Source organism: Lepisosteus oculatus, chromosome 6 (assembly GCF_040954835.1).
Source record: "Lepisosteus oculatus isolate fLepOcu1 chromosome 6, fLepOcu1.hap2, whole genome shotgun sequence".
NCBI lineage: Eukaryota > Metazoa > Chordata > Actinopteri > Semionotiformes > Lepisosteidae > Lepisosteus > Lepisosteus oculatus.
The window spans coordinates 29,281,165-29,296,490 of NC_090701.1; the positions used below are offsets into that span (position 1 = coordinate 29,281,165).

The 15,326-nt window shown below is 39.3% G+C and overlaps 1 protein-coding gene across 8 annotated transcripts in view; it reads right to left on the reverse strand.

Moving 5' to 3' along the window:
• Positions 1-377: 377 nt before the first annotated feature.
• Positions 378-15,326, reverse strand: part of smarcd3b (SWI/SNF related BAF chromatin remodeling complex subunit D3b) — a 103,943-nt gene continuing 88,994 nt past the window's right edge. For all 8 annotated transcript variants that reach the window (XM_069191157.1, XM_069191156.1, XM_015354201.2 and 5 more), the window contains 5 exons: positions 12,988-13,085; positions 12,106-12,241; positions 10,615-10,737; positions 9,781-9,882; positions 378-8,909 (listed from right to left, as the gene is read on the reverse strand). In XM_069191157.1, coding sequence (XP_069047258.1) covers positions 8,856-8,909; positions 9,781-9,882; positions 10,615-10,737; positions 12,106-12,241; positions 12,988-13,085 — 513 coding nt within the window. In that variant the 3' untranslated portion in view covers positions 378-8,855. The remainder of the gene's footprint in view (positions 8,910-9,780; positions 9,883-10,614; positions 10,738-12,105; positions 12,242-12,987; positions 13,086-15,326) is intronic.

A 15,326-nucleotide genomic window follows, 5' to 3' on the forward strand; every position in this document is an offset into this window, starting at 1 on the left:
CGACAACCCCCTGAATTATGAAAATGACTATATTAACATATAAATGTTTTACTAAGTTACCAAAAGTTTTAAAACACAAGGACATCTTGGAAGTGTATCAATTGAGTCAACTCAAAATTGAACTTGAAAGTCACTTATCATAATTACTTCATTATACAGTTCAAAATATGCATTAAATCTTTATCACAATAGCATTATAAAACAAAAAAAATACCTTGAGTAGATATTAAGCTCTGTAACAACAGGCAGGTACCTGTACACTACTATGGCTGTTTGCCATGAAAAAATGTGTATACAAACTGTCTTTTTCTTGTCATTAAAAAAATGTTATGGAGTGCCTTCAGAAAAGGATGATAGTAGAAAAGGAAAACAAGTAATTGATGCCTAGAAATGGTTTATTTTCATTATTTTTTTACAACCAGCAGGACATTATCAGTTCTGGATCACCAGTACATTTCGCATGAAACAAAACACACTCCTGCAAGATTAAGGACATGTTTCTTTCTTAACACTGATTGGAAATGTTGTGATGGCTCAGCTCCAGTCCTTGATGGCCATATGGTCTCAGTTGCATAACTGAAATACTGCGTGGATATAGACGACATATTTCCTCCCACATGTGTTACACAGCACATGAATGAAATTTAATCTGTGATGAAAAATTGTATGCAATACACAGAACTCATGTGCTGGAAAAAATACTAGTTGAATTAATCCCATTATCTGAGTTTTTATGCACTAATAATACTTGTCATAGCTATCAAGGACAGGAGATGACGTCTCCTACTTTAAAAATGTTTTTTGGTCTTGTTACAGATTTCCCTTCTAAATCACACTAAACCTGAGGGAGGCCCAGAAAACAAACAGCACTCACAATTTTAAGTCCCAAATTAGACTGCTACCTTATTTTCATTCTGCCTTCCATTCTGAATGTAACCACATCGTCTAATTTACACCAAACATACAGTATGTCTTTCCAATAGGGGACCAATGTTATTTTAACAGACCCTGCAAACCACACACTGGTTTGTTTCTTTCGAGAACCAGAATTTTTCACCACTGCTGCTTATAGTAAATTGATGAGTTTTCATGTTTTCCTATGGGCATCCTTCAGCTAAGAGTGGAGCCATCCAAAGTCACTGGATGCTGAGATCATGATTAGACTAGTGTTTTATTTTTCAGAACTGCTACAATAGTCACAAGTAAACACATCAGCCTAGAGGAGACATTAACATTTTTGGTTACACATTAAATGTCTGTAGTTTTATGCAACAGACCAATTTACACTAGATTAGTCAACAAAGGAAGAATTAGGACTAGTCTAGCATTTTAGTCACTTTTAATGAACTTTGAAGTTGGCAGAGGTGGACAGGAAAGCAAGGAAGACCTCAGTGAACTGACCAACATGAAATCAGTGATCAACTGATCTCAACACCATGATGCAAAAGAGAAGGCAGGTTAAGTAATTTTCACTGAAGTCAACCAGGCTCTCAGACCACTTCAGATGAAGCCAGAGGGTTACACACATTAAAAAAAAACCTAGACAGTCTTGCAGGTACAAGCTTTGGCAAACGCTACTTTCATTTACATCCATACTGTCTCAGCAAGTCACAGCCACAACGTTTCTTGATCCCCACAGTGTCCTAGTACAATTAAATTATAATACAGTTAAGATTTATATAGCGCCTTTAACTCTTTCTTTGCACATAAAGGCGCTGTACATGATTAGAGTCCTGGGTTCTTGGGGGTGGTGGAAGCTGTCGGAGGGAATCAGATTCCCTTGTTTCTCCATTTCAGGAGTCCCACAGTAAAAAGACGGGTACTGTCCAGAAGCTGGGGTTCAGGAACTTTTTTCAGTCTTATCTTCCAGGCAGACAGAACAGGACTGTTAGACCACCTTGATAAACAGCCACTGTGATGAAGGGAAGATTTAACCTGGTGTTCATGGCAGCTGGCTTTCATCTTTCTGGTCAAGAATAATTTACAGCTGAAAGTCAAGCCTTGCATCTGTACTTAGTGAGAGATATGTTGCTTTACTTTTTCATAACTAACAGTGCACAGTATGTTTTAGTAGTGCCAGTAGCTGGTAGTAAAGTTGACCGCACTGGATCAGTACCATGAGGCCAACATAAGTTCCTTGGTTGCAGCCTTGTCACAGATGAGCCACTGCTGGTCAAGTACAACAAAATTGTCTGGGTACAAACAAAACTATGACCTTCACAGAACCAAAGACAAAGTCATGACCTCATCCAGCAAATGAAAGTACAACGCAGGTCTTTCCAAAGGCATTCTTTCCCTCCTGTGAATCAGGAGTTTAACTTTTTAACTCAAAAGTTGAGTGTTCAAAAGTAATTAGTGTGGTGTGCTCCACAATTGTTGATGCATATTCTGGATTGCCAGCTGGTATGGACTTAATTAAAAACAGGCCTCTTAGCTGGATTAAAGCTGACTTTCTTTCAAAACATTCCATTTTACAGCAACAACACACTACCCATTGGCTTGCAAGTCGCAAAGTCCAATAGATGTCCATTCCCCAGGCTCCTTGTCATAGCGACGACCACTATAATTCTCCCTTCATTCTTTCCTTCATTTGATGAAAACAAGTATTTTGTTTTCGTTTTTTATTTAAAAAAAACATGTCCATGCGGCATGCATAGTTACAAAAGAAAATCTTCCACCATTTACAGTACCAGCTTTGGGTTTTCTTGTTTTAAAAGTCGCATTTCACAGACATTTTTAAGTTTTAGAAAACGATTCTATGTCTCTACGTGGATACCGTTACATGAAAACAGCGTAAACAAGCACGCACACAGAGACTCCGAAATACAATCAGGCACCAGCAGCAGTCGAGGCACCTCCCTCTTGAACACATTTGTGCGCATAAGGCTAACAAAAGACAAAACAGAAGAAACACAAAACAAGGCAATCTTCAGACGCTATAACACTGTTCCGCTTTGGTAACTGGCAAAGGCCAGTGCCAGTCCCACTTTACCCAGATGTCCTCCTCTTACTGATAATTGTAGATTACCTTGGTGTCCCAAAGCAGTACCTTGATGTATTTCCCCAGGGGATGACTCCTGCCACTACTGTGCCACTACTGTTACCCCTCAGTGTCATGTGCACTCTGGTGCGCAGCTTTCTGTAAAAAACACAAGCTCCTTCCTGACGTCTTTCCTCTACACCTAAAATACTTTTTTTCAAATATAACTTATTTTTTTCCCTTTCTTTATGAACTGATCTGAAAGTTTAGCAAGCTAACGTTTTGCTTTGCAGTTTTCCAATGAAGATTCCTTTAATTCTCAATGCCCACATCTGGTGTTGATCTCAGAGGTCTCAGAACCCAGGGGGCCAGCTTAGGAGAGTTCAGTTCTTTGCATCCCACTCTCCATATTAAAAATGCCTCCATGGCTAATTGGCAAGGAAAATTGTATTTTCTCAATAGATTATACTGTATGATTTAAAAAAAATAAAACAGTTTTGCTCAGCACTTCTAGAACAGCAGAATGAAATCCATACCCACTTTCACAACTTGAATAACATCAGTGTACACAGGAATGTACAAATTGGCACCTAGGTTCGAATGACAAACAACTTTTGAAAGATTTCATGTGATAATTAAAATGGTCCGTTGTCATTGCAGACCATGAATGCACTGTGTTTTTAGAAGGCTGAGTGCATTTTAAGGGTGTATTTGGTGTTATTGTGCCAGAGCTGTTTTAAGCACAGTGTGGGCTAGATTGCTGTTCTTCTCCTTGATGCATTCATAGGCACCTTATTGCCTCATACGTCTGAGGGTTGCAGTGGGTGAAATTGTTCTATTAGACTGCCAGCGTGGCAGTAATGTACATCCAAATAGTACTGCTATACAGGAATAACTCCCTCATACTTATGTTGAATTACAATGGACAAACTATATTTTCTGCCATTGTCAGTAGTTCAACAGTATGATAGACTGATAGAAATTCCCATTAGGACATGTTTTACAAGACAGACTCTGAGCTGTTGAAACTGACCCATAGAGTGGGAGCTAGTAGTTTGTAGCCAATAACAAGACATAGTCAGGAAGAAACACTTGTGTTATTTTTCATTAACACCCTTCGCACTGACACTGGAGAGTCTTTTTTCTGTGTGTGTTGCACTTCAAAAAGTCGAGTGACAAAATGATAAGAAAACAAAAGTGTTAACGGCTGTTTTTAGGCCATGACATGTCACACAGCCTTTTCCTTCTCTGTTTAAGCACCAACATACACCTTGTGAATGCAAAACTACTGTTTATCTCAAAATGTACAGCAATGAAGTGCAGATGGTAACTTCAGATGTGATCAGATAGAATTGCCTACTGTATAGTGCAGTCACACCAAAAGAGGCAAGATCGATGCCAGTTCCCTTTTTTTAAAGCAAATGCACATAACACAACCTAGTATGGGTAAATATACAAAAAGTACAAAAAAACATAGAGGCTCAGTTTTACAGTGTCATGATCATACATGCTTTTCTCTTAGGCAGCATGACTTTTCAACCACCAGCAACAGTCTTTGGTTTGGTCCTTATTGCGCTAAAGCCACATGAAGATGAACAGATTACACGTCTTGTGATGCTTGGAGGCTCCACGCAGTGACACGTACCAAAACTTCAAAAATCAAGAGGCCAAACACTGACACAAGAACAGTGGGGGGGTCAGGTCAGACTGCTTTATTTCTGCCAGCTTACAGAGGCTGTATATGTTCTAACACTGATGACCACATCTGTTTTTAGTGGAACTGATGGGGAATTCTTTAGCAAGGCAGACACTGATAAAAAAACTAAAACAAAAAGAAAATGAAAAGCCAGATGAGTCCTCATTTTGGCTTTTGAGGTATTCTGTCCTCCTTTAGAAAGGCAGAATTTCCTCTAATATTCCAAGTGTCTGTGTTAACTGCAACCACTCCCCACTGTGTACCAGGACAGCTGCACATTCTTTGAGTCCTCCTGGGCTCTGTTCTAGGTGTTCAGAAAGAAAAGGGGTTTTCAGGAACAAAGTCGGCATGTTAAGACACCGACAGGTTGAGAATGTGACTGAATTAATATTAGGCCATGGAGTTTGGTGAATTTTACAAAAAGGTCTTTGATTATAAGGTAAAGGGAGCTTAAAATGAACAAAGCCAAGTCAGTAAAAGTCTTTTAAAGGCACACAAAAAATAAGCCTCAATGAAACTATGAACTACTTTCAGACCTTTCTCTAGGAGCAATTTCTGGAAGAGGTAAATTCTAAGTAGAAATTGCTTTAAAACAGTGTCTCCTTTAGTTATGTTCAGATAGTCTCCAGTTCAGGCAAAGTCATTACTAAATCAAACACCTACTGAGTTAACGCTTCCAGAATCAAGTCACAGGCACCAAAAGGACAAAAGCTTAAGCTTGTGTCTGCGTTAATAAACTGTCACAAACACAAAATCACTTCAATCCACAGAAAAAGCAGTCTACTCCAGAGCCCTGAAGCTAAATATAAGCCAGTCCTTTTTGACTCTCATTCTTCGGTCGACCTTCCTCCCCAGTGCTCCCAGGGTGAAACAATAGTGCCTAGGCCTCTCATTTAATACCCAACCCCTTGTAAGGCATTTGTTTTTAATGTGTTACTTTGATATGGACTATTAAGAATGAGACCTAGTGACCTTGGCAGGTTTTGTTCCCAGGTCTACAGGCTCTATTGGCTAGTACACTTTGTCGAATAAACCTGTCATATCACAGATGAAGAATAGGTTATCACATCTCCAAATACAAAATGTAGTTCTGTTTTCTCCCGGGATATATTTTTGATTTTATTTTTTCACTTTGATAAAATGAGCAGAATCCCTTTCTAAATGTGAGAAGGGGTAAAATGGCCACTGCCAAAACACCGTTGTAAGCAGTAAGTAAGCCGGAAGAATAGCACCTGCTCCTGACGGAAATGGGCTGGCTCGCTGGTGCAAGGACATGAGCATGCCTTTGAAAATGGTGTGCTAGGAATCAAGGCCAGCTGATGTCATTGCCTCCACCTTGTGGTCAACAGTAATTACAGCACCTCCAGGACAGACAGCCCTGCAGCTCTGAATGTGCTGCCTTGAGCCATTGAAAATGTAAAACAATTCTCCAGATGAGCATTTGGCCTCACAGCATATCATGTATGTCATCTGAAACCTTGAAGTGTCTCAGAAACCAGGTCAACATAGTGATAAAGTAGAGAATCTTTAGAAAGGAAACAAATATTGTTTTTTTTATTGACTATGTATAAAGTTCTAGATGTCTATAACTGCGTTTCTTCTCAGTCCAGATGAGCCATAAGCTTGGCTATATATAGGGAAAATCGGAATTAAAACAACTGTCAAGGTTCAATTACAGTAACTGAACCTCTGCTCCTTCCCAGTGACCATCATTACACTTTTCCTCTTCACACAGAATGACAAGAGACTTATGTTTTTTTTTTCCTGTATTGAAATGTTTTAGGAGTTGTAGATAAAGGTTTCCAGACTCACAAATCTTTTCTTTGCAAACACCTTTTAATCCAGGCTGGCTTTGTTACCCCTTATGAAATCTTTGTAATCGAGCAAGACTCTTCTCCACAGCTGAAGTTTTCAGTAATGCTAAGAAATATTGTATATTGTATATTTATTGGTAAAGCTAATTTTTAAACACTTAATCTGAGCACAATTACAATACATTGGGTAACTATCTTTTATGCATAATGTTACATTGCAGAATTTGAAAAATAATGTGAGAAAATATAAGAATGTCTACAAACAGAAGGAGGCCATTTGGCACATTTACTGCTTGGAAGAATCCAAGAATATCTCCAGCTGTTTCTCGAAAGACATTCCCAACCCCCACAATCCTTTGCATAAAAGAGCCTCCGGTTCCCACTTTTTAAAAAAGACTTCTACACAGTAAAAAGCAACTAAAACACGGCTGCTGATTTAATGGAATGTGTTTTTTGGTACTTTAAATAAAACTGTTACACAACTGTTCTTAGCATAACTGAATATTAAAGGCAAGAAGAGGACTTTTCATAAATAGCACAGCTATACTCGGGTATAACTGAAGTACTCATATATACAGATGTACTACTGTATTTTGTAATTAGTATTGATTGTTAATGAAACCACTGGACATGTATTAGATGTGTGGGTGTACCAAGTTTTCCATGAACTGAGAGTGTGAGGTCAATGATGGAAGATAATTCCCCAAGCAGTCCATAGATATGTGAAAACACATTCCAACCAGGCCTTCTCTGGAAAGAACATCTACTCAGACTACCAGTGAGTGTCCCTTTGTTTTCACTGATGCATGATTAAAAGGGAAAAGCTAAATATCATCTGAAGTGTCCAACTGCAAAAACTGAACATTCTTTGCCCTTTGTATACAAGAGAACATATTAAAAAACTGCAAACCAAACCTGTTTTTTTTAATTGGTAACTAAAAGCAAGCCTGTACTTCTGATTGAAAGACATATTAGATCTAACTACCCCTCACCCTGTTACTGCAGATGAAAAGACTCAAAGTCTTTACCTCTGGGCCAATTTGGCACTTTTGTTGCTGCAGAGAACTGAAAAAAAAACATGAAGGGTGACTCAGTGCCAAGTGTGAAAAGGGAGCATGTGTCCTGATTCTAACAGTGAGAGCTGGGTGGTCCTGCCACAATAATAGCAAATGAGTCATGCAGGCTGGAATTCTGATTCCAGAATCACTAGACACCTTAATGCAGCAATACCCAAAACAACAGTACCTGTGTTCATAGCTTTAACTTTCCTTAAGTAGTAATTAAAACTCAGAAAACATTTTCTTTGTCTACACACAAAGAGAAATGCAAAAAATATAAGCAACAGCAGTTTACAAACTAAACATTAGTTTAGCAAACAAAATTTAGTGTAATAATTTAACATATGTTTCTCTCCAAACTGGAGCAAAATATATGGGTTGAGGTATGTCCTTAAACCAAAGAATAACTTTGAAAAATAAAAATAATAAAAATGTAAAATCATAATTTCAAAGGTTGCGTGGTCCTGCTCACAGTTCAGTTCCAAACAGCAGAAATCAGAAAGAAATTTCTTCATAACACTGAAGACGGCTGTCAGAAGTACTCAACACCAGTTTCATTTAGCTATTTACTAACTGTAGGTGACGCCGTCTATGTGAAGCTGAGGGAGTGAGAAGACTTTTTAAGGGTGCAGTACAGGACAGCAAGGCTACTTTGAGAAGTTAGTACTGAAAGTATAAGACTCACAGGCATGAATGTTGTAAAAGGAGTCTGGCGACCTTGGCTCTCTGGTGTGAAGCACACGACAGCTTCCATAAAATGTTTTGCAGCCACTATAACACAGCCTCTGTACAGACATCTTGAGGAGCTGAGATAATTTTTCATCCAGTAGAATTTTGGCCAGAATGCTTCAGGAAGTGTATTTAAAAAGAACGGTGTTTTGAACCTAATGAAGTAATGAACTGTACAGTATATACAGACACTGCTTTCACTTCCCATCAGCTTTATGGCTAAAGCATAGCCCCTACTGTAGGCTGGCAGTTTTAAAAAACACTTATTAACTGTAACTTGGGTTTGGAACCATGAAATCAAAGGAGGTAAGGCCTGTTCAGTAGCAGTCCATTATATTGGGGGTCAGGCGATAGGGTGCAAAGTCTGAGAGAGGAGAGAGGGTTTAGGGAGACCTGGCACAGTCCTATCCTAGTGTGGCAGGAGGACAAACAGGCACAGAGGACACACAAAACCTCTCACTGATCATAGGTCACAGCAGGTCACTACACAAAAAAGGGAGACTTTCTCTGGCAGGAACTGGGCACAAGAGATGAGAGGGGCTAGGGGAGACACACCGTTGTTTCCCTGGGGAAAGGGTTTAAGTGTTGCGCACGGCCAAGGCTTGTTCTAGCTCTTGTCTCCGCTGTTGGATCTGTAGAAAAGGAAGAAAGATCAGCGCCTGTCCTTTATCCCTGATATAGGAAACTGTAGAGTTGTGACCCAAATGACCCAGGGATTGTACTATCAGTGAAGCTATTTAATTGACTTTCACAGCCCTTCATTTGATTCCATGAAACATGTGCATCACATCATCTCAGCACTTTCAGGAACTGCCTATTCAAGTCAGGGTCACGGTGGTCCAAAGGCTATCGCAGGAAGCATTGGGTGCAAGGCGGGACAGACTCTGGATTTGATAGGGACGGCAGTCCATCGCAGGGCATATCGCAGATAGCACCCCAGCAACTGAATCCAGGTCCGAGCTCTGCGGGGCCACAATTGTTACCACTGTGCAACCATGCCACCCTCCACCAAAACTTACATTGCATAATCACAGATGCTTACATATCGCACCCCGCTGGTGGTCACTGAAATATGACAGATGAAAGAATTGTAACGGAAATGAACGGAGGAGGCAAGAATGCCTACTCCTCTTGGCGTGTGGAGCCAAGAGAAATCTGAAGCACTGATACATCATTAAAGCCAGGAATATAGCATCTTGGCTTCCATTTATTAGTCTTGAATTTACAAAACTACAAAACCAACTGCTATTCCCATTACTTAAATGCTATAAAAAGGTAAATCTTTTGCTATTTTACTCTGCCTTTGGTCCTGTAAAACCTCTGGGTGGCAGAGAGGTGGAAACTCTTGAGATCATGATATCAGTACAGCTGCTCCCCCATTATTCCCCCCTCATACGCCCTGCGGGGGGAAATACATACATAAATGGGTGTGGATCCCCTGAGACACAGAGGGGATCTATATCCCTGCAGTGTCAAATGATGCTGTGCCTTGTTAAAAAATACCTTGCAATAAAAGTAGCGGCTCACTGCCTCCTGGGACCAGGGCTCATGGTAAAACTCTGCCCTCCTCTCCTCTTCAGGGTTGCCCACCACATCTGTCATCACCTACAGCCAATCACAGGACAGCACTCAGAGCAGCACACTCCTCAGTTTCAGAATCACTTAGCCTTCTGAGAGTCGTTAGTAGAAACACAATTGGATTGTATCCAATGCAACAAGCAGGCATCTTCACAATATCATGCTGGTTTCTGGTCTGTTTTTACTGTCTTTACTGTGGTATTCTGAATATATTTCCATGCTTAAGTATAACAGGTATCATGCAACAGTGATTGTACAACTGTGGTTATTACAATCTAGTAATGGTATTTTATTATTATTATTATTATTATTATTATTATTATTATTACTACTACTATTATTATTATCATCATCAAATACATCATGTATTTAATTCACGTAGAGTCAGACCTTCATGCGCTCATTAAACTGCTGCTCACGTATGGTCTACCAAAAAGCCATTTGTTTTTTCCTACAAGAAGATTCCCTCCAGAGTCAAAGAGGCTACTAGGTGTTTCTGTTGTGTTAAGCAGACTAAAGAGCACATGATTTCTGCCTTGGATGGGATTGCCCCAAACAATACTGGTGCCCGCAGCTGGGTGTACTGCAGCAACTGGGATGAAGTATCTGTCTGAAGGCTACAACAGTAGTGTCTGCAGCAGGGACTTAAACCTAAGCCTATCAGTCATGAGTCCAAAGGCTTAACCATTACACTTTGCTTCCTCTCTGTACTAAAACAATCTCATTAAAATAAACTTCTTGTGCACATCCATTACTTACCTTGAGGTCTCGACTCTGGGATTTGAGCCAGTCCTGGATGTAGCCTTTGGGATCCTTGGAAAAGCTGAGCATGAAATCCCTCTGGATCTTCAGCTGGTTAATAGACTCAATGGTCTCATGAATCTGGGAAAGGTACAGCAGAGGGAGAAGCAAGCTTCAATAGCAAGGCTAAAATAATACCGAAGGTGAGGTAACAATACATTCCTCTTTCCGATAGTGTCCAATCCTTTTGTAAACAGAACTTCACTAAAATACGGATTTGTGACACTAACCACTTTTTGTAACCTCTAGTTTTAAGTTGGGTAGTGCCTGTCACAGAAGAACCAGCCTTCTTCAGTCATGAAGAGTGACCTCTAGGATTCACTACAGCTGCAGTTTACATCACAGAAACCTCTGAAGATAGATTTGATTACAAGGTGAGCAAGTGGAGAATGACAGATATAAATCTTGAGAGATAGGTTGGTGTTTGTAGGGCTAGATGTGTGTGTGAATTATAACCACACCTTCTCAAAATATTATCTAGAGGGGATATAAAGAGGGTGACAGAAAATAATTAGTTTAAGGTGACCGTAAAGGAGAGAAAATGATCAAAGATGTTTGTTTAAAAGCCATTTAGAAAAGTATGTATGTGAGTGGAAAACAATTTAAAAAGTAAGTTGTGTATGTTTTTTTCTTTCTAAAACTTTTTTTCTCTCATTTCTGGAGATGCTAAATTTTTCATCTTTCTACTGCTAGACTTGATTTTTTAAAATTACGTTCTGATTTCTGCCAATAGATGTATAACATTTGAATGGAACATCCAATTACAGTATCTCAGTAGATACATCAATTGAATGACTGCATACCCTGGGATAAGATGAGTCAGTTCACATCTGTTTGATAAAACTTGGACCCCCCAGGTTACAATGTCTTCAGTCTCATTAACTTTCTAGTGTCATTACAGGTATTTTACATATGTATGTGTGTTATTTCATTAATAGCATAGATAATGCCAACACATGTAAGAATCGTCCCAAAACATAGTTATAACACTTCTGCATCTTTCAGAAAGTATGAAAGTAATTTGAGTGTGTACATACTGTCATCTAGTGATGATATCTAGTGATGTGCAATGTCATATTTGTTCTCTCAATCTTTATCTGTTTTTAATGTTTTTTTACAACTATAACCTAAACAAGATTAACAACATTAAATGGACTCCAATACAATTTTAACCCTTTAATAACCTCTGAATATTTGACATCTCTCTTTTGGAAATGTTAATGACAGATGAGTGCTTTAAGATACAGTTTTGGAATGCAAAGAATTTCTGAGCTCCTAAAATGACTTTTTTTAGCCAGGATTATCTGTATTTCTAAGAATGACCTGTTTCTGTACAGTATCTGTAATACCTGTATAAATGTTGTGGTCCCAATAAGTAGGTTAACATTGAGCATAACAGTGTCTTCTGTTTGGCCCTATTTGGTTTAGTGAAATCTCTGATTGGCTGACCTTGTTGTCCAGGGAGGCAATCTCCTGCTGATTGGCTGTAGAGAGCAGGAAGCTGCTCATTTGGCCTTTCAATGGGTCTTCTACCTCCACATCGATGTCATAGCAGGCTGTCTTCTTCTGGTCATTGGGGTCCACACTGCAAAGAGAATGGACAGGGAGTCAGCCCGGCTGAACTGGGCCTGTAATAAGGTACATCTACAGGAGCAGTGTACTGTGGTGCGTGGGCATTTAGTCAGTTCTGGTGTTGGTATTATTCTTGTGTCGAGTTCAAGGACACTTGCCTGCCTCAAGATCCCATCTCTGTTACACTGACAATTGTAATAGAAATCTGACCAATATATTATACAACATGTATATTCAGCAATTCAAACATAATTAATTTATTTTGTTTGACATGTTATCTGCAATTTCCCTCACGGGATCAATAAAGTATCTATCTATAGAACTTTATATGACCGTACACATTTAATAATTAAAACAGTACCCAGCAAGGATTTTGTCTGAATGCATTTTATCAAGCATTTACTGTAACTAGGCAGACAGAAGTGTTTCAGATCAGTCTCAGGCGGCATAAAAATTTTGTATGACACTCTATCACTTAAAAATACACTGCATGCTTGGGCGAAATGCAAGCAAAAGGCTATCACTGATCAATGTGTAAGGGTTGAGTTTAGCCAGCTGAATAATTACAGTCGCTAATATTCTTTAATCCTCCAGTCATTATAGATATGCAGCAATTGGATTGGTCAGATAATGTATTGATGTGATTCAGCAAAGTTCGGTTAGTGTGGTTCTGGTGTGCTGGGGGGCTCGAGGGAGTGAAGCCCAGCTCAGCCCTAGCAGCACTGACCCCAACCTGCCCCCCAGCTGCGCCTATCTGACCTGATAACATGGTTGATGACGATGGGGTCAGGAGGCAGCAGGAGGTTGGTGAGTCGCTGGGGGATCTCTGAGAACTTCAACCGGGGGCAGTCAAAGATCTGTCCAGGGAAAGAGACAACATGTCAACCAGCTCCGTTACCACCATGTCTTACACAGTGCAATTCATGGGTGTCACTGCTTAAAACTTACAAAGCTCTGGCTTGGATGTAGTCCATTCAAGAACTGGCTGTCAATATTTTGTTTAGGAAAAAAGAAAGCAAAAAATTTTTCTGCTTTACCTATGAAATATCAGCATCTAGAATGAATCTTTTTTGCAGCTTGAATGTTAAAGGATTACTGAAATAATAGCCACAACCACTCATTTCAAAACAGCTTTACAGAAGGAAGCCAATAATCCAGATACAGTTTTTTAAAGTGATTTCAGTGTCTATGAATACAGGTGGGTAGCTGCGTCAGCATGCGTAGGCTGCAAAGGAACAAGTAATAGTTTTATTCCATGCTGAAAAAAAGGAGAAGAAAGAGAACACAACGTTTCGGCCGTGGAGCCTTCTTCAGGTGTGTCATGAATACAGTCTATGAATACAGTCTTCTATTTGAGGGACAATACTACATCTGGCAGTCAAGTACAGGTCCATCACGCACATTCACATCCATACAGATTCAGCTTATACTCGTACAATTGTAATGCCCTGGCCTCATCACTGTCAGGCCCCACATCAAAAAATGGATAAGCTGTGTCTGAAAACTTTGTTAAGAGGGGTGACAGCAGAAATAACTGAAGCCTTGTAAAAGCTTCCCAAAGACCTTTCTCAGAATAGCACATTAGAAATATGGGAAATAACATCTTGCACTTTCACAATGATCTCAACTTCAGTAGGAATGAACAATATTTAGTTAGGGTGCCAACAATCCTCAATTGAAAATTGGTGAATTGGTCAATGTATTATATTATGGTATCTTGTTAATAAGTATAGACTTATTAAACTCTAAGTATTGATTTATCATCACCCCTCACAACCATTTCATCCTCACCTCCATTTTCTTTTAATGTTTGTTTTTGAAATATTATGAACACCCAGTGGCGCGGCATCTTAGTCACTTTGTTTTATAGAAAATTCCCTATTTTTCTCCACGGGCATTCCAGGCCTGAAATTTCAGCTTACAGCTTTCCAGGGTGTGTGAGATACGGGGGGAACGTGTCGAATGCAATGAGCTTTCCTTAGCATAGTAATTCAGAAATATGTAAAAGAACAGTAAGACTGTGTTCATGGTGTTATGTATAAAAAGAGAAATGTTGGACATTTTGGTTGAAAATTAAAAACAGTGCATAGAGTACTACAACACTGCACATGGCTAATAACTTTTTTTTTTGCAGCTGATGTTTTTTGCTCATTATTAACAAGTTTTGTTTTAGCTGTCTTTTTGTGTTGGGAAATGCTATGAAAAGGTACCTATATTTGTTCATAAACCTTTACTGAACTAGAATTGGTTAAGAACACATCTTCATTTCCACTGACATCCTAGCCAAGAGGCTTCCACCACTGTTGCACAGAAGAGAATAAAAAAGAGAAGAACAGCCAATAAAACTAAATGGGACAGACATTGACACGATGTTACACTGTTAACAAGTGGATAATTTCAACAGACTCCTCTAGATTATTCCAGTCTTCAGCAGTGGCAAATTTAAATAACCGGCCCCAGAGTTGGCAGTTACCCTTGTATAAAAGTACTGCTTTTTGTAATCTGTGGCAATGGTGATTTCACAACAATCAATGTGTAAATTAAATGTGAGCCAGTGAAGCATTTGTCTGGCACTGTATGTAAAGAGGGACAGTCAATCAATGACTAAAGATCACAGTGATGAGTACCATAGAGGGCACCAGTAAACCTCATGGAAGAAAGATGTAAGATATGAAGTACAGAAGCTTTAGAAGTCATTCTGTAAGCCACACGATCACTGTCCAGTATGGGGAGTTTGGACATCAGAACCAGTATCTGTCTAGAAAAATGTCTAAAACAACACTTGTTGCAGTAAAGTAAACCAAGCTTAGACTTGATATTAGCTTAGAATGTATTAATATGAGTTAAAGTTAAAGACCCTCCAGCTAAATGCCTAGGTATTTATTAACTGTGAATAGCTGTAACTGTTGTATGAAAAGAGGCTTTGGATTTTTTTTTTCATTGACAAGTGTAGCGGTGAGGCTTAATAATAATGCAGAATTAAGTGTTTCTGAGCTTTCCCAAATTAGGCCTCATTTCTCTGTTCATCTCTGTGGTGCAGCCACAGAGAAACCATTCATGCAAGGTGATTTAAGGTCCAAGGACAGCTCCCAAAGGGG